The 20,567-nt window shown below is 42.2% G+C and overlaps 1 protein-coding gene across 2 annotated transcripts in view; it reads right to left on the bottom strand.

Moving 5' to 3' along the window:
• The window catches only part of THADA (THADA armadillo repeat containing), a 458,536-nt gene that overhangs the window by 235,565 nt on the left and 202,404 nt on the right, over window positions 1–20,567 (bottom strand). For both annotated transcript variants that reach the window (XM_043990158.1, XM_043990159.1), the window contains exon 28: window positions 20,187–20,318. In XM_043990158.1, coding sequence (XP_043846093.1) covers window positions 20,187–20,318 — 132 coding nt within the window. The remainder of the gene's footprint in view (window positions 1–20,186; window positions 20,319–20,567) is intronic.

The raw sequence follows: 20,567 nt of genomic DNA, 5'->3' as shown, positions 1-20,567 counted from the left end.
TCAATAATAACAGTAAAAGCAAGGATTCCACTGGCCATTCTTTTGCTCTCTGATCATAATCTAACATTTTATTGGGTTGGGGGAGGGTCTTTCATCTAGAAGGCCAGACTAGATGGGAGAGGGGGAAGAAGGCAGACTTTCATCTTAGAGAGGACGAGCAGCCACATCTGGAGGGGACAACTAACAGGACCAAGACAACTCACACTCCTCCCCATGAGCCAGTCTGGGAGGGATTCCACAGCCCAGATGCTCCAATCCACGAAGGGGATGAAGGCTCAAAGTGGGACCCCCTGCGATAAAATGCAAAGGAGGAGACTTTTTTTCTTCACCTACCCAACATGCTAGATCTGGTTCATTTCCCGCTAATGATACTAGCTGACATTAATAGAGTACTATTATATACATGATGTCATCTCCCCTGGCTCTTGTAACAACCCAGTGAGGTGGGTATTATTATCCCAATAGGACAAGTGTGGCATTTGAGGTTCAGAAAGTTAAGTGACTCAGCCATATTTACGGAGCTAGTGAGTGGGTCTCACCTGACTGGAAGTCCTTTGGTTCTCTATTTTTCCAGTAGTTGTTTTTTAAATTAGATTTTATTTCCAAATGAAGATCTGCCTTCCTGCTCCCCATTAACAAAGTAAGAAAAACAAAATCCTCGGTGCAGTTCAGCAAAACAAACCCGGGCATTGGCCACATCCTTCCCTCACCCCCCACCCCCTAAAACGTCTGAGTCTGCACTCTGAGTAGTACATAATTCCTCTGTCGGGAAGGAGGCAGCATGTTTCATCAGGAGTCCCCTGGAATTGTGATTGATTATTATGCTGGGCAGAGTTCCCAAACCTTTCAAGGCCATTTGCTTTCACACCTAGACAATCACTTTCCACCATCTCCATGTCACCTCAGCTTTGCTGTAGCTTCCACCTCCGATCCAGAACTCACGTCCCACTTTTGGGACCCTGAGCACTGACCTTACTCATCTTCCCTTGACCCAGAGCCATCATAGCACTTTCTAGTCACATCAGTGCCACACACAATGCCACAAGTAAGTGTCCCCAGAGCTGGCAAATAGGAAGCATTTAATAAAAGCGTTTTCATTCACTCATTCATGTATTCATTCATTTTCATTCATTCATTCACATATTCTGACTATGGCTAAATCTGGCCCAGATACATATGAGGGGCTTAGCTCCTGGGGAGTAGATTTATTTACTTTTTTGTTTTTGTTTTTTGTAGGGCAATGAGGGTTAAGTAACTTGCCCAAGGTCACACAGCTAGTAAGTATCAAGTGTCTGAGGCTGGATTTGAACTCAGGTCCTCCTGAATCCAAGGCCAGTGCTTTATCCACTATGCCACCTAGCCACCCCCAGGAGTAGATTTATTATAGGAATATTTCCTAAATAGAAATAAATGGGATTGTGCTTATACCCCTCACACGGTGGTCACTCCATTGAGATAGGACTCAACATGCTAGATCATTTGGGACAAAGTAGCTTCATCCCCCAAACCTGGCTGGGCCACACTGAAGAACAGTAACTGGTGTGATCTTCTTCTTTTTTTTTTTCTTTTTGAGGGGCAGTGAGGGTTAAGTGACTTGCCCAGGGTCACACAGCTAATAAGTGTCAAGTGTCTGTCTGAGGCTGGATTTGAACTCAGGTCCTCATGAATCCAGGGCCGGTGCTTTATCCACTGTGCCACCTAGCTACCCCCAACTGGCATGATCTTAACCTCATACTCTAGGCCTTTGAATGTAGGCCATGGATTGCCCAGCCCACAAACTGACACTCCAGAACGTGCATCCATTTCTCTGTGCTGTCCAAAAGAGAGGGCAGTAGCCCAGGAGAGGGGCAATGGGAAGCTTCTACAATGAATAGCCAACTTTCCTTATGTAGTACTCTCAGGGCAGAGCTTACTAAGGCTGCTGCTTTAGAAATGTGCTCAACCATGTAGCAGAATGCAAATTCTTCTCTAGTCTTTTCAAAGTTTCCATAAGCCTGGTTTTCATATTGCTGTGAATGAAATTCTAATGCCTTAAAATCATCCAGGAGAAAAACTGGGGGGAGGGGGGCGAGTGACTGAGTTGGATTAATTATATGGTATTGCATTTTGCTTGTCTGAAGAAACAAAAATTACATTTCTTACGTTGGTCTTCACCAGACTTATAAAGGTTATAATTAGTGTTAAATGAATTTTCTTCCTCATTAATCAACACAATCTGCAAAAGGAGTTGGACCTTGAATGCCTGCCTTCTAGGAAACAGGCATTTTTCTCAAAAATGAATAAAACTTAATCAAGCAAGAAATGAGCTGAAACTACTCTTACTAACAGACACAGCCCAACTGACCCATTTGATTTATGTCTTAAAACATTTTTTCTCCACCGCTTTGCAAAATGTATTCCTATGAGTGTGAGGCATCTTTTCAATAAAAATTCACTTTTCAACTAGCTATCTACATTTCCACATTCTTGCATTAAAAGAGATTGAATCTTCCTAGATGATTACCACCACCACCACCACCAAAATATGATTTATTTGTGTGTGTGTGTGTGGGGGGGGTTTGGTGGGGCAATGAGGGTTAAGTGATTTGCCCAGGGTCACACAGCTAGTTAAGTGTCAAGTGTCTGAGGCTGGATTTGAACTCAGGTCCTCCTGAATCCAAGGCCAGTGCTTTATCCACTGTGCCACCTAGCTGCCCCCAATATGATTTATTTTCATATCAGCACCCACAGAATCACAGAATCTCAGTGGCCTTCCAGTATAACCCAGACCAGAAGGAGAATACCTTCTACAACATTGCTAACAAGTGTTCTGGAAGCTTTGCTTGAAGATGCCTCCCCCAAGCTGGTCTATTTTACTTTTGGATAGCTTCTAATCAGGAAGATTTTCCTGAGCGTGAGATTAAATCTGCTGCTTCTCAACTCCCATCCACTTCTCTTTCTGTCCTGTGGGGACAAGCAGATGTGCTCTTCCATAGCACATCCCTTCTAGTATTTGAAGAAAACTGATACCCCCCACTTAAGTCTTCCCTTCTTCATGCTAAACATCTCCACCCTGCACAGTCTCCAGGCTCTCCATCATCTCAGTTGCCCTCATCCTCAGGACTTTCTAGTTATGTTCTTCCTAAAATATACTGCCTAAAATTGGATTCCATATTTCGAATGTGTTCTGAAGAGGGCAAGGCACATTGGAAGTAACCTTACCTTAGTCCCAGTCTCACCATGGGCTTCCTGGACTACCACATTACACTGTCGTCAACTACCATTCAAAAGATCATGTGACACGGTACATAAGACTGCTGGACATGGAGTCGGGAGTCAGTAAGACCCGAGTTCAAAGCTTCTGATATTTGCTAGCTGTGTGACCTTTGGTGAGTAATTTCATTTCTCTCTCAGTTTCCCCATTTGTGAACCGGGGATGATGATACCTGAAGTATGGGTTCTCCATAAAGTTTTTCTAAGGATCAAATAAGATAAGACATTAAGTTCTGTGCAAGAATTAAAGTGTTCTATGTCAACTGTTGCTTATGTAATTATTATATCTATTCAGATGACTCAAATATACATACATGTGTGTGTATATATACATACACATACACATATGTGTGTATATATACATATATACATATGTGTATCTATCTATCTATCTATCTATCTATCTATCTATCTATCTATCTATCTATCTATCTATCTATCTATCTATCTATCTATCTATCTATCTCCCTAGTCTCTCTAATGAGCTCCAGGCCTGCATTACCAACTCTTCTGCTAGAAATAGCTACATTTTTCCAGGTTGTTTTGATTAAAGAGGAAGAAACTCATGTTCATGTTCCATCGGCAAATCAAACCCAACAGATTCAAAACAGAATAGTTCATCATGAGCCTTTTTATGGTCCTTTCTCCAAACCTTCCCATTTTTGCTGAGTGCACCATCATCCTTTCAGTCACCCAGAGTCACCAGTCACCTTCTGGTTACTTTGACTCTTTACTTTCCCATACTACTCATATCTACAGAGTTAACTAGTCTTTTTAGAGTCTGCCTCTGCAACATCTCTCACAGACACCCCTTTCTCTCTACTTATATGGACACCATTCCAGGTCAGATCCTCACTGACTTTTTTTTTTTTTTGGTGAGGCAGTTGGGGTTAAGTGACTTGCCCAGGGTCACACAGCTAGTACTTGTCAAGCATCTGAGGCTGGATTAGAACTCAGGTACTCCTGACTCCAGGGCCGGTGCTCTATCCACTGCGCCACCTAGCTGCCCCCCTCGCTGACTTTTGCCTGAACTCCTGTAATCTTCCTGATTACTCTAACAGTCACTCACCTCTTCAATTCATCTTCCACACAGTTGCCAAAATGATCTTTCTAGTGCCCAGATGTAAACATGTCACTCCCCTAAGAACAGTCAGTGGCTCCCAATTACCTTTCGGACAAAAAGCCAACTCTTCAGTCCCTAATTGAAATCCCTTCACACTCTGGTTCCAACATGCCTTTTCAGACTTATTTTATATTGCTTTGCTCCATACCCTCTAAATTCCACTTGGGAGGACTCGAATTCGACCATCCATTTCCTGTTTCTGTGCTCTTGAGCAGGTTGGCCCCAATGCTGGGGGCTCACATATAGAAAACATACTGGAGCCTCCAAGTAAAATGGAGCTTCTAGAAGACAAGGCCCATTTCTTGTTTTGGCTCTGTACCCACAGAACTGAGCATCAAGCTTTGTACATTAGTGGGCCTCCCTACGAAATTACTAAGGCTTGACGGAATAAGCTGGCATTTGTCATGACTGAAGTTTCTCAAAACTTGTGATTTTTGTTTAGATATTTGGTGACACCAGCATAAATTCCTCAGAGCTAGTGACGGGGAAATACATGATCTCGGCTTAAGCCAGGGGCTGCCATACAAACAAAACTGCAGAGCCAACCATCACTAGGGCGAGACCCAGAGGGGCTGAGGGCAGAAACCGTCAGTAGGAAGAAAGAAAGCAACCACACAAGAAGCACAGCTGAAATAGCAGACTTATCAGCTGCTGCCCACCCACACCCTCCCCATTCACCTGGTGAGCTTGCAGCTACAAGTAGAAGAGTCTAGGACTCCTCGGATGCTAATGACCTGCAAAGTAGAAATTCTGTGCAGTTTCAAAGATGGGAGGGGCTCTCAAGAATTCCCCTAGGTGGAGGGTCTCAGGTCCCTCCTGCAACTGGCTTTCTGTGTGGTTTTCTTTGTCCCCCTCCTTCTAGGTCAGATCATTCTGAAATGTCCCTTGTGGTCCTGGGCGAGCAGGGACCTGTGGTCCTTAGTGGTCTGGAGTTAGGGGGGAGGAAGCAGGGAACTGGCCCTAGTCTATCTGATGGCTAGGATGTTGAACACTGATTGAGAATTATCCCAAACCTAGATAACTAACTTATTTTGAAGTGTTTCCCTGAGATGTCTTCTGTCCCTATCTGAACCTATCAATTTACATGTGTTCTCTCTCACTAGTATAAACTAGGGGGGGAGGTGGGGGAGAACCGTTCAAGGTGGTTTTTTTTTTAATCTTTTGCCTTCTTTGTATCTCCAGTGACCTGGCTAGAGTAAAACACTGAATAAATGCTTATGGATTGACAAAAACAGTGCTCTCCCACCACAGGATGGAAATGTAGTTGGAACTTAGAATGTGACCAGTTTTCTCCACTCAATCACGCATAAGATTTTCATTTCTTGGAAAGTGGTCGTTTGCTGCCAGCAAGAGAAAAATCAAGATAAGCTAGTATAGGCAAAGACTAAGTACACTGTGTAATTGTAAAAAGAAAAGAGAAAACACACGTACAAACAAAAATCACACTGAGTCATCTAACCAAGATTCGTGCATCATAAGCCAAAATAAGCGATTTTTCTTCATACTGAGACACTCACTGTACAATGCCCTGGGATTTCCTATTGCAATTAAAATTTTTGTTCTGAGAAATTAATGATATTTCTAAAGGCTCTCAGAGCTTCCATCAAAAAGGTTTTGTTGATCAATCTGTTGAAACCCACCTGGGGTTAATTAAATTCTCCTTTTATTCATTTTCTGCTGATTTCATATCAGAGGAATAAGACTAAAGTGAGCAGCATGAAAATAAAGGAAATAATAAATGTTTATTATTTAAAGCTGCAGGATAACTAGCAGTTCTAACTCCAGCTTTATTTTCTTTCAGAGATGGTGTGGTAGAAAGGTGTGTAAGAAAACACTTATGACGTGTTGGGTGCCAAATCCCTAACAAAAACAAAAGACATCATAAATCAACCTCCTAGCCTGGGAGAGAGGGTCCTGGGTTAGAAATCAGAAGTCTGGCTTATATTAGGTAATCTAGAGTGCACAGAAATCAATCACAATCAAGCTAGACTCTATTCTCAGCTTCTCCATCTCCACTTTGCCTTCTTCCTTTATTTCTCTCAGATATGGGAAGAGGTGAAACTATATATGGAACACCTTAAGCTAATTAGAGGGGAAAGTGCTTTATCAATCCAAGCTCCTTTGTCCATGTTTACCTGCTTCTGTTTACAGACCCATTTGCAAATGCCCAGAGGTTCCCTGGCACTGTATGTGATGCAGATACCATTCCAGAAGGAAAGCTGACATCCTTCCGTCCATCCAAACTTCTGATCCCAGGTGAGCAGACAGTGAACAAATATGAGTTGGAGAAAGCTGGGGCAAAGAGAGTCACTGGTTCCGGGAGGGGTTTGAAATGACTCTCTGGGGGCAGCTAGGTGGCGCAGTACATAAAGCACCAGCCTTGGATTCAGGAGTACCCGGGTTCAAATCCGGCCTCAGACACTTGACACTTACTAGCTGTGTGACCCTGGGCAAGTCACTTAACCCCCATTGCCCTGCAAAAAAAAAAAAAAAAAAAAGAAAAGAAATGACTCTCTAGATCTCCTCTTTGAGTGTGTTTAAGATGGCATTCATGTCTCTGAAGGATGTGATAAAGCCCAACCCAGGCCTCTGACTCCAAACCTAATGCTCTTTCCATCAGCCATGGTAGTTTCTCTGGGCAGGCTATAGGGCTGGTGAAGGAATGGGCACATCCAATTGGCAATATGTAGATGGGTCAACCGAAATGAATGTAAAAGAGCCAGGATTGGTTTGGCTGGAGAGAGGGTTAGCAAAGGTGAGAAGAGGTGTAAAGAACCCAATATGCAAAGTGAGGAAGTTAGATAACATACAAAGTCAACATGGATACAATGTGAAGACAGGCAGGCTTTTCCAATAGTATTGACACCGCATTCCAACTATAGCATTGTGAACAAACCATAGATAACCAAAGCAAGTGCAGCCCCTTTCCCTTTTTCATACTTTAATCTAGTTTAATTTGACTTTGCCTTTCATCCATTGGTATATATTTGCTATCTCAAGAGTAGAAATACCAATTTTGATCTTGAAACTTCATTTTCCATATGGAAAGAAGTGACTGAATACTTGTCAGCACCTGGGACATTTTATTCCTCCAGTTTGGCATTAAAAAAAATAAAAATTTGCTGTACACATGGCCTCCATTTGTCCAGAAAGATTTAAGTGTAACTAAAATGTATATTCCCAATTTAGAATATTTTTTCAAGATGCTACAGATTAAAATCGTCCCCTTGTCAGCCACTGGTAAAGTATTTCTGCAAACCTGAGTGTGAATATAATTTCTTATCCAAAATTCTCTTTCTTTGACCCTTTCTAGACTACTGAGCTGAATTTGATGACTGGCTGAATTACTTATTATCCTTCGGTATTAAATGGATTCTATAGCTCCTAAATGTCTGTACTACTGCCACCTATCCGCTCTGGTTCAGCTCATACCTGAATGGATGTTAGTATGGTCGATTGTTGTCCTTCATTCTCAGAGGACCAAAATGACATCACTACATTGAGGTCAAACTACAATATGTCCAATTGTGACTGATTATAAGCTAAGCAGGCTTACCTAAAGTTAGGGCTGCTGGTGCCCAACCATCATGGGGAGAGCACACAGAATAAACAGGAAAGAAAGCAAGAAATATCTAATCCAAGGCTGTAGACAGAGCTGAAGTGACCACAATAGTATACCGTGAGGAACAGTTCAAACTGAGGTGGGCCAGGGGAAAAACGAGGATAGAAAAACCATCAAAGAACCAAAAGAAGAGTATAAGAAGCTTGGATGGTGGACAGAAGAGTGGCTGAGGAGGGGCCTGACTTCCTTTGGAGAGGTCCTGGGGGAGGCCAGCCATGCCTAACCAAACTTCTCAGAGAAACCAGCAGGCATGATGCCTCCCTCCTTCAATAGACCACAGGACTCACTCTCTCCTCCCACTCACTTCAGGTATTCCTGAGGAGCCCTTGACACAGTAAAATGGGTTTGATTGGGGCAGCTAGGTAGCGCAGTGGATAGAACACTGGCCCTAGATTCAGGAGGATCTGAGTTCAAATCCGGCCTCAGACCCTTGACACTTGCTAGCTGTGTGACCCTGGGCAAGTCACTTAACCCCAACTGCCTCAAAAAAAAAAGGGGGGGGGTTGATTACACGGCATTGTGTGATGTTTTTCATTAGGCCATTGACTCCAAAAAACTCCTGGAGCAGCAGAGCCCACAAAAAGACAGGCTGAGATCATGTCCCAGCCAAAGACGGCTTAGAAATTCAGCAGGAGGAGTCTGCTGTACAGGGGTGGGAATGGAGCATAACTCTGCAGTCGTGCCAACACAAATCCAGCCCCAGGCAGGTACCCCCGAGCCTCTGAATCAGCTAGAGTGCAGGTGTCTTCTGGAACTAAGCTCACAGTCTAATGAGATGGCTGAGCGGTTGGCTGGGGGAAGGGGGGAAGGGAGGGAGTCTACAGAGGTTTCTGCAGAAATCTTGAGTGGTGAGGGCCCAGGTTGGGGAGGGGCGCAGCCTCATCAGAGCTAACAACCACAGTAAACAAAATTTTGTTGCCTGGTTAAGTAGCAAGTTGAGTTGGTCTGGGGTTATTTACTGACCAGAGCATAGGTCAGGAGAGTAAAGAACCTGCCTCTTCTTAAATCACACCACCTGGGACCCGCTGAGGCTTGGGTCAGTGCAGCCTGGAAGCAGGGCCCCACTTTAAGAAGGAGTTAAAAGTCAAGTAAAAGACGAGCAAAATAAGCAGAGAAAGATGCATAGCATAGAAAGTTTCTTTAGTGACAAGGAAGATCAAGGTGTACCCTCAGAAGAGGATAGCAACATCAGGGCTCCTACATTCAAAGCTTCCAAGAAAAATATGACTGGTCTCAGGCCATAGCGGTGCTCGAAAAGGACTCTGAAGATAAAGTAAGAGAAGTAAAGGAAAAAATGGAAAGAGAAATGAGAGTGATGCAGCAAAGTCATGAGAAAAAAGTCAACAGCTTGAAAAGCCCAATGGAAAAGCTCTCTGAAGAAAATAATTGCCTAAGAATTAGGATTGAACAAATGGAAGCTAGTGATTTTATGAGAAACCAAGACACAATAAAGTAAATCCAAATGAATAAAAAAAAGAGGGCAATGTGAAATATCTTCTTGGAAAAACTGCTGACCTGGAAAATAGATCCAAGAGAGAGAATTTCCATTGGTCCATTTCATGTTTCTGGTAACTAGCTGGTATAGTGGAGAGCACCACGCCTGAAGTCCTGAGTTTAAATCCAGCCCTAGGCACCTAGTAGCTACATGATCGTGGGTACATTCCTTAGCCTCTGCCTGCCTCATTTTCCTCATTTATAAAATGAAGGTGATAATAGCACCTATCTCCCAGGGTTATTAGGAGCATCAAATGAGATAATATCAGTAAAGTGCTTAGCACAGTGCCTGGTGCATAGTAGATGCTCAATAAATGCTTGTTTCCTCTCCCACCCCCACCCTCCCTTCATGTTTTCCCCAAACTATAAACTCTTTAAGGTCAAGAACGGGCCTTCTAATTTCTAGAAGCAGGGCCACCTATTAGCACAATAAATGTTGCATCTCTATCTCAAAAAACCAATGGATGTCACGGAAAGGGAAACTTCCCCACTGAGAGATGTTTTGGGGTAGAGTAGACAGTCTACAGGGCTGACTTCTTATTCTAACACAGCCTGAATTGGTGGCTAGAATCACAGATTTCCCTGAAGAAAGGACAGTCTCGACAAGTTTTGTTTGGCTAGCCTGATTTGTCCCTGCATTCCAGAGGAGGTAAGCTCCCCCTTCTATTCCTCACAAAGAAAATGTTCCTAAATTGACCAGAGGAAATCTGGCATCAAAGACAAAACTGTCAAATGCCCTCCTCTGCACCCAACACTTTGATCCTGGACCACTCTGCAAATGCCAGTCCATGTCATGCTGAGAAAATCACTTCATTCCATGCCCTGGAACATGGCCGGATCTCAGATGGGATTAGGAAGTTCAGAAGCCCCCATGGGAGGTCCCCAGAACAATGCCAGGCAGGGCTGGCCTCGCTTGTAGGAAAACGAAGCTGCTGCCACGTCTTAAGGGGCACCTGGGATTCAGGGGCTCTTGACCCATTTCAAAAATAAAAACAACTCTTTCAAATGAAGTTGAAATCTTCACCATTAGACCTTCTTTCCCTTGGCTTAAGGTTTTAATATTCATTAAACTGGGGCAGCTAGGTGGTGTAGTGTATAGAGCGCCAGGCCTGGAGTTGGGAAGACTCATGTTCCTGAGTTCAAATCTAACCTCAGACACTTACTAGCTGTGTGACCCTGGACAAGTCACTTAACCCTGTTTAACTCAGTTCCCTCACCTGTAAAATGAGGAAAATGAGCTGAAGAAGGAAATGGCAAACCCTTCCAGTATCTTTGCCAAGAAAACCCCATCTAGGGTCACAGAGAGTTGGACATAATTGAACAACAACAACTCTTTAAACTGCCAACACTGCTGGCCTGCCAGCTGTCTCTTACACTGCAGCTATGAAGAAAGGATGTGAGGGCAGGTTTTAACAGAGCCCAAAAGGAAGAGGAACATGAAGGGCCCTGCGAATGTGAGGAGGGTGGAATGCCAAAGGGCAGAATCCAACTTAGAACTGCAGAGTTTTGCCCAGGGCCAGCCTTGATAACAGCTCTTTATAGCGGAAACACTGCAGATCAAGGGTTGGGAGGTAGCATCTTTTGTTGGAAAAATGGATTTCTTCTCTTCCCCAAATAGTATGGACTAGGAAGGATCGGCGAGGTGGTGGGGGTGGGGGGGGGTGCAGAGAGAGAGAGAAATGGGAAATGAAAGCTTTGGCTCAGTATTTGTATATCACCTCCTCTAAGTCACAAGGACTTGGGGAGGGATGGGAACATTGAACTTTCTAGGTGGGCCAAAGGCTCTGACTCCTTTAAACTGCTCTCTAAGCCAGTCAGAAATGAATGGGAACATGTATATTTAACAGGCCTTCCGGGGCAGGTTGGGAGGCCTTCTCATCTATACAAATGGGTCAGATTGGAGGGTACCCTCCACGCTCTAATATCCACTTTCTCTCTCACAAAGAAGAACCCTTTATAAGGAGGATGGGAAAGTTGACAGTGATCTATTCTGATCCATCATCAGAAAAGCATCTTCAGTTCCTAAGAGGGCCAACTGCCCCCTATTCCTGTCAGAAAATAAATATGGCTTCAGTAAACATGACCAATGACATCTGGGAAGGAGAAAAATATTGGAACCGCAAAAATAAAACCCCCACAAAGAAAAGATAATTAAATTAATAAGGAATGCTTTTCAGACATAACATCATACAAGCCGAATAAATGTTTGCAGATATATTTTCTGAATAATATAGTTATAGATGTTGCTTAGAAGCCAAGTTTAAGTGGATTAACTACAGAAGTGCGTCATTTAGGAACATGCCATGGAGAGACCTCAGGGGATTTGCTAAGAATTGTTCAGTTCTTTACTTTCTTGAGGGTGAGGGGAGGAAAGATGAAGAAAAGAGTGGCTAATATATAACTTTATAAATCTGTGTTACAGAATTAAAGGCAGATCTACAGTTTTGTCTGCCTCACGTGAAAAAACTTATAATTTTTTAATGAGAAAACACACACATACACATACACGTGTATGTACTTATACCCATGTATGTTTACATGTATGCACATGTGTGTATACATGTGTGTATTAGCTAGGAGGCACAGTGGAAAGAGTGCTGGGCATGGAGTAAGGAAGAATTGATTTCATATCCAACCTCAGATATTGGCTGTGTGACCCTGGGAAACTCATTCTGTTAGCCTTGCTTTCCTCATCTGCAAAATGGGAATAATAATAGCACCTATCTCCCAAGGCTATTGTGAGGTATCAAATGAGATAAAAAGTGTATATTGACTCAGCCTATCCATGAGCAATTGATATTTTTCCAATTATTTAGACCTGATTTTATTTGTGTGAAAAGTGTTTTGTAACTGTGCTCATATAGTTCCTGGGTTTGTCTTAGCAGGTAGACTCCCAAGTATTTTATATTGTCTACAGTTATTTTTATTTTATTTTTTTTAGTGAGGCAATTGGGGTTAAGTGACTTGCCCAGGGTCACACAGCTGGTAAGTGTTAAGTGTCTGAGGCCAGATTTGAACTCAGGTACTCCTTACTCCAGGGCTGGTGCTCTATCCACTGCGCCACCTAGCTGCCCTGTCTACAGTTATTTTAAATAAGTGATAATAATTGTAAAACGCTTGGCACAGTACCTGGCACACTATATGTAAGCTATTATTACTATTTATATAGATAATATAGAATAGGCATTACTAACATAGATATATATGTGAATTACTATTATATATTATATAAAAATTACTATTATATGTATATTATACATATATATAATATGTATACATATATTACTATATTCTAGATATACATATATAATAGTAATGCTAGCTAACATATATAAATCATAATAGCAAACACATTAAACATTTAATCAAATAATCATATAATTGATTGCAATAGCAAGTATCAAGATGAACACTAAGTATCATAGTGGTTCTGAAAAGGGAGATTAATGTGCACTAGAGTCAGCCAAGGCAGGCTTTGGCAAGCAGGGGCAGGATTCGAGGTACCTTGTGAAAGGAGACTGGATTTGCAGAGATGAGAGTGGAAACGCCATAAGAAGGAAGTACAACAGAAGCAAAGACAGTGGTCAAGAGTTTGTGAAACCATGAGTAGACTATATTCGCTGGAGTATAGATGTATTTAGGGAAAAGTGGGAATAAAGTTGGAAAGGAAAGGGCTTCAGAAGGTGGAGGGGAGAGAGGGAGAAGAGAAAGATACACAGGCACTGTCCTCTTTTCTAACACCGTTTAACTGTTCTGTGGCTCACTTCCCCCCTCTGAAAAGCAATTTCTGCTTCCTGCTCAGCTCTAAGGGACTCTGGGAAGGCAGATCAGATAACAAAGATGATGTGCTCCCTTAAAAGAGAGAGCTCCTCGCGTTACTACCACAAGAGTAGGAATTGGCAATGAGAAACTTCTGAGGGCACTAGCCTCTACAAAAATGCCAACCCTTGGCAACCAGAAAAACTCCTTAAATGTCACAGTCTGAAAAAAAATTTAAAAAGAAAAAGAAATTTAAAAATAATTAATTAATTAATTTTAAAAGTCGCAGTCTGAGTGAGGAGAAAACTAATGACTTCTTGGATTGCGTAATTTCTAAGGGAAACACACACAATCTGTATTATTTCTCAATAGGATATTCTTCTTTTTTAAATACAATATTCTTGGAAGGACCCATACTTTGTTCCTTTGTTGTTATTTTTCATGAGTAATGCAATCAGAAGATGCCCATGAAATTCTTTAAAAATATAAGATACACATGTTTTATAATTTTTGATGTTCAGCTTGATTTCCATATTTCAGCTCGAGATCTTTCCATAGTATAGGTTTCCTTTGTTGATTTCCATTGCCATATGTCTAATGAAAACTGCTCTGCTCTTTGTATTTTGATATTTGTCAGAGAGAAGAAAAGCAGATTTCACTGAGAAGTTATTTCAAGAGAACAATAACTGAAAGACATCGGAGAGAAAATATACTGAAAATCCATTTACAAATTTAAAAAGGACATTTGGGCAGTCTTTGAAAAAGGAATAAAGGAAAGGCAGTGAGGGTGGTTTTCTCTGGTTTGAGCCATCAGGAAGCAAGGGAAGGACAGGGTTCTTCAATGCCTCCATGGGACAAGCACTGGGATCCTTCCAATCTCACTCCCCTTGTAGTTAGTTTAATGAAGACCTGCCTAGGGTGTCAGCCTGAGGGGGCTATACATTTCCCTACCTTTGTCACTAATTTGCTTAATGACCTTGGGCTTTTCTCCATAACACAAGACAGAAAAAATGGATGATCTGTAGGCTCCCTTTCACTTAGAAAAGTATATGAATGCAATGAATTTATAAAAAGATCTGAACAGTCTAAAACCCAACAGACGAGTAGATAAATTCCCAAGCACAGGACACTGGAAGGAAAAAATGAAGTTGGCTTGTAAAGAAGGGGAAGAGTAGCAGGTGAGAGTGTGTGATACCAAGAAGAAACCAAAAATCTATTCTTAGAGCATTTAATCCTCTTCTCATTGTGCAGCTAAGGCAGAGTTTCTGTTCAACCTTTGATCTGTTCCCACTGGATGGAAAATTCCACTTCAGCTCTATTTAGTGTCTGCAAGCCTAATGAGAACTCTTCCAACTACATAAATTATCATACGAAAACAAAAACACTGTGGATAGGCCTACTGTTTAATGAGTTCATTAAGGTGCCTCCTAGCCCAACAGGATAAAATGCAAGAAAACATTTATTTAACATCTACAATCAGTTGGGGATGCGAAAGTGGAAAGTGACACAGCTCTAGCCCTGGGAGTCTACATTCCGCTGGGATTTATAGTGTATACTTTGCAATCAATTTGTTCACCCACACATGGGAAGTTTTTTAAAATTTGGTGAGCATTTAAGCATTTCTCATGGGCAGCCCACTGTACTTGGGGAGATGCGAAGCTTCAATCCCTTGCCTTCATGGAGCTTCTTGTCCAGAAGGTGATATATCACATGAACAACCCAATATATACAGTACAAAAGATGACAGAATAAGAGCAACAGAAAGCCATGACACAACATGCACTGTGGGTTCAGTGGAGAGGGAAGGAAGGAAGATCATTACGGATCAGGAGAATCAGCCAAAGCGTCATGGAGAAGACAGGATTTGTATTTCATATTCAAGTTTGGCTAAAAATGTTACCTCCAAAGAGAGTATTTCCATTAGTTATCTATCTGTGGATGTTGTGTGCACCCGCTTATAATCCCAGTAGTATATTCCCTTTGAATCTATGGCAACCACCACAGTACAGGTTAAATGCCAGGTCCTTGATAAAAACCTGCTGACTGACTGATACGGAGACGTTGGAGACGTTGACCAGGAAGTCACAAAAATGTGGGAAAGACCTACACACTGTCCTATGTGACTAACTCTTCTTTTCATCAGAATTCAATGTGTTCTTCACACGAGGCAACATCCCAATCCATCTGGAAACAGAATACTTCTGAGACAAGACAGTGAACTGGCTTGGTGTCCTTGCTCCCCACCTTTCCCTTTGGCCAGAAAGAGCTACTCAAATCTGCCCAAGAAGTTTGGGGCAAAGAAAGTTAGAGACAGAAGTAAAAATCAGACATCGGGAGCTAAAAGTCACCAGGAAGTTTGCCTGGTGTTTCTATGCACGTATGTATGTGTGTGTGGTATCTGCACGTAGGTCATGAACGGCAAACTGCGTTATACACAAATCCTAGGTTAAAACAATCAAACATCATTAATTATTGTATCCTCAGATGAAGCAAATCATTGAGCTTCTCAGTATGATTGCCAGATGCTCTCATGCAATTTCTCTTCACACATCATGCACCTCAAAGGAACCATATCCCATAGACCAACACACATCTGTAGGCAGTTAGCTCAGCTGGTTAGAACATGGTGGCTAAGACCATAGATTCAATCACCATGGAGTCTGGTTCATTTTGCTATGCTCAGTGGTCATGGAATGTCCCTCTAATCTTGGCCAGAAGTGTAGGCTGTTGGTCATAAAGGAGAACTAGGCTTGAGAGAGTTCAGACATGAACACAATATATCCTCACTATTGTTTAAAAAAAAAAAAAGACTGAAGATTTTATCCTATTTCTCTCTGGGTAGCTAAAAAGTATTATCTTTTAGTAGAGTGAATTAGCAGTGGGCTATGAGATTATAGCTCTCTACTAGGTGTCCACTGCTCACCAAGATTAGGTGAATAGAGAGTGTAAGGCCCTCGTGTGATGACTCAGACTGCTATCTCATTCAGGAGGCTAAAAGTTATTGATGAATTGAAAAATGCAGTTTGGCTCCCATGGACGATGTGGTCAGAGTACTATCTGCCAGAGTCCCCATCCATGTGGGCTGATCTAGTTCTTTTCCTTCAAAGGTAGTGAAATTGTCCTAGAGATTTAACTGGCTCAGGGAACCACGGGCTCAAGCTGTTGACATCCCCTACTGGTCAGCTGTACCCAAAAAGCCACCAGGGGCTCCTGCTCCTTCCTGATGCTTGACCTGTGGACTGCCACAGGCAAGTCAGAAGCTGGGCTAAGCTGAATCAACAAGGCATCCTTATTGAATATCCTTCCTCTGCCCAATCAAGCTCCTTTTGTTAACTGTGAAATCCTCCATGAGGGTTTTGTTCCAGTATTAAACTTTAACCCCCAGGGGAGCAGCCTGGGTCAGGACTTCCTGACAACACTATAGAAAGGTGACTTATGTGCTCACTCTTCTTTAAATAAAGGGTGCCCTTCCACCTCATTTTGTTCATCAGTAAAAAGCTTTTTGAGAATCCAAAATCTGTGCCTTCACATGAGCATGAACCTGTGCCTCTGGGTTTCCTTCCTACGAAGAACCTCAGTTTCTTATAGCCTTTTGAACTTGTTTCTACCTTTTTTTTTGGAAAGTAAAGACGATCATTTCTTAATGTCCCCAGGTAGATCAAGAGGTCCTAGGGGACAGGAGCTAACATGATTAATATTTCTTTCATATTTCTCCTCCAATGCTCACATTAGATGACATTAATGGGAGGCACACACAAGGAACACTCAGTAAATCAGTGCCTGTTGACTAGGGAAGTGACTGTAATTTGGCCTTTGTCCAGGCTCCAGGGAACTTTTCCCAAAAGGGAAGGGACTGGTGCAGCCAAAGAGGGCCTGTGTTTGAAGTCACATGACTGAGGGTCAAATTCCAAGTCTGGTACTAACTATAGAATGTTAGCCATGCTACTTAGCTATCTTAGCCTCAGTTTTCCTGATAAGCAAAATGAATAAGGTTGGGCTAGGGGTGCATTCAGTGAGACCCCTTCCACCTCTAGAGCTTATTAATATCAAGGGTGCTATGAAGGGAAGTCTTTTTTTTTTTTTTTGCTAAAACAGATAGATGTCTCACTTAAGTGACGGGTTTTCATTTTTCAAAACAATTCAATGAGAAGCCGAGTTGTAATAAAGCATGCAACTCTGAAACACGGTGTCCTTGTGATCATGATAGGGCAACGAGGTGGTGCAGCGGATGGAACATAGTGCCTGGAGTCAGGAAGACCCAAGTTCAGATCAGACCTCAGACACATCCTAGCTATGACACCCTGGGTGAGTGACTTAACCTCAGTTTACCTACCTGTAAAATGGGTGTAACAATAGTATCTACCTCCCAGAATTGTTTTTTTTTTTTTTTGGCAGGCAATGGGGGTTAAGTGATTTGCCCAGGGTCACACAGCTAATAAGTGTCAAGTGTCTGAGGCCCGATTTGAACTCAGGTACTCCTGAATTCAGGGCTGGTGCTTTAACCACTGCGCCATCTAGCTGCCCCTACCTCCCAGAATTGTTGTGAGGATCAAATGAGATAATAATTGCAGGGTACTCAGGGCAGTGCTCAACATATAGTAAGTTCTATATGAATATAATATACTACATAAACAGAGAGTAAGTTCTATATAAATATTAACTATGATTATTATCGTTAATGATTAAGTTTTCTTTCTGGAGAATGAGGAGAGAGGCTGAGTATTCTGAATACACATAAAATAGGAATCATTTCATATAGCAGGTATTTTCAATTAAGGACTAATTTCTGGCATATGGGATGCATTGTACAGTGTTTACATTTCTCAAAGATTAGTAAAAGGCTTCCTTGAATTAGATGTTCTCTACATAAACTAATAGAATGTTCTAATTCTTATCTTTGTTCCATGCCGTTGTGACTGTACACACGTTTTTTCCCATGCTTCCCTTTGTGCTTTTACTTAGGTGGGTTTTTTTTTTAAGTTAATAATGAAAGTACATGTTTTAATAAGGGGAACCTCCAAGTAAGATCTGCCATTCACATTCCTAAAATGAATCACCCCAGTGCTGAGCAAGTGGGCCTCAGACATTACTCGCCCTTTGGGAAGCAAAAACCAATAAGCTGGGTAAATGAGTCATCTGAGATGCAAGTTCAGATGATGCTGACGAGGTCAGGGGATGCATCAAGCAGAGGGTGACAGCGGTCACTTGCCTCTGATTTCATTTCTTAATGATTTCTCATCATCCGCCGCTTAAGAACTGAGTGGCTCCATGAAACCAGAAAGCAGAGCCCAGGAAAAGGGCAGAGATAATCAAGAGAAGGCATGCTCTCTGGCTTGGTACTTTGATTCTTCTGTCCCAGACCCCGTCCAGCTTTGGTCAGCTGTGTAAACAGGAGAGTAGTGAGTGCACTGTGGAGGGCTAAGCAGGATGTTAGCAACTTCGAGATCTACTGGGAGCTTCCTCAAAGCTGCACAAAACGTTTTCATTAGCTTTGGGGGCTCATTTGTGGAGGCCTGGAATCCTACAGCTAAGGACCACACTGATAGGCACTGTATTTTCTAAGACCCTCAGGGAATAAAAAGAAAACCATATATGGAATAAACACAGCAAAAGAAACCCATCTCTTTCTATTTCTCTCTGTCCACAAAGCCTTATTTTAATTCCTATTTCTTTCTCTCTATTTCTAAAATTTCCCAAGAGATATCCAGACCCTTAATTACTCCTGAATGACCATTACCAACATTGCCTTAAAAATAAAAAATTTCTTGTTGTTCAGTTGTGTCTGATTCTCTGTGACCCCATTTGGGGTTTCCTTGGCAAAGATACCAGAGTGGTTTGCCATTTCCTTCTCCAGCTCATTTTACAGATGAGGAAATTGAGGCAAACAGGGTGAAGTGACTTTCCTGGGGTCACATAGCTAGGAAGTATCTGAGGTCAGATTTGGACTCAGGAAGATGAGCCTTCCTGATGCTTAGCCCAGTGCTCTATCCACTGCACCACCTAGCTGTTCCCAAATAAGAATAATACTTGAAATACAGCCTCCCTGGGGCAGCTAGGTGGTGCAGTGGATAGAGCACTGGCCCTGGATTCAGGAGGACCTGAGTTCAAATCCAGCCTCAGACACTTGACACTTACTAGTTGTGTGACCTTGGGAAAGTCACTTAACCCCCTTGCCCCACAAAAATTAAAAAAGACAAAAAGAAATACAGCCTCCCTCACTTGTTCAATAAGACTTGTCCTGTTATATTGACTTTACAGATGAAAAGTCTAAAACCATCTCAATCTCAGCCACTTAATCAAGGTCACACAGCCTATTAGTCTTAGATCCAGGACAAGAAAAGACCTCTCCTGGTTCCAAACTTTACTCCAAAAGATGTGAGTGAAAGTTACTCCCCTATTCCAACTCCAAAGGGTCCTTAGCGACTCTTAGATCAAATGCCCAACCCTTTGTTTGGCTTTTAAAGCCTTTCCTGATCAGGCCCTAACCTCTCTTCCTGGCCTCACAATATCTATCATACTCCCCCTTCCCCTTCCACATTCTAGCCAGTGTGGCTTCCATTCTTGTTCAAGCACCCCCTCTCCATGAAGTCTTTCCCAACCCCAACCTCCCAGCCAGAAGGGGTGTGCTCCCTCTTAATCTGCCTTGTCTTTACCCTCAGCTGATTTCTGGGTGTACACAATGTCTCTCTAATAGGAAAAAGGTCCTTGAAGGCAGGATCTATTTTTTCTGATTTCCTATCTCTAGCACCTAGTATGCTGCCTGGTATATATGGAGCCAGCTTGGGTAGGGCCTAGAATCAAGAAGATCCGAGTTCAAATCCACCCTCAGACACAGAATACTGATTGATCTGAACCCACTAATACCTTTAAAATAAGATCAAAGTAAACCCTCTTGCTCCGCACCCCTCCCCCTTAAATATTACAACGAAGCCTTACCTCCTGATGAAGGGGACAAAGGGAGCCATGCTGAGTGCTGAGGAAGTACCATCCATAGGGGAGGGGTACAGTCTTCCCAAGATCAGCAACAAGAGAAATAGGTTTGGGTGAAGTTTCAATTCGCTGCTATCACTATAGAAAAAAAATGAAGAAAATTAAACACTTCTAAATACAGTCCAGAGATATCTCAGCTTTGTAAAGCAGACTGCTGCATTCCAACACAGTTTAGAGTTTAAGTGGTTTCATAAATGGTATATACGTGTCCACTGTTCACATATGAATTTTTATCACATTTTACTTACGGCTCGTATAGATGTGTCTCATTATAGTTTGTGAACATGCCTTCCCTTCAGCTACAGTCCTAGGTGATAAACTTTTTGA

Source organism: Dromiciops gliroides, chromosome 2 (genome assembly GCF_019393635.1).
Source record: "Dromiciops gliroides isolate mDroGli1 chromosome 2, mDroGli1.pri, whole genome shotgun sequence".
Taxonomy (NCBI): Eukaryota; Metazoa; Chordata; class Mammalia; order Microbiotheria; family Microbiotheriidae; genus Dromiciops; species Dromiciops gliroides.
The sequence above is the reverse complement of the archived record's forward strand: the minus strand, read 5'-3'. Positions and strand labels throughout refer to the sequence as shown.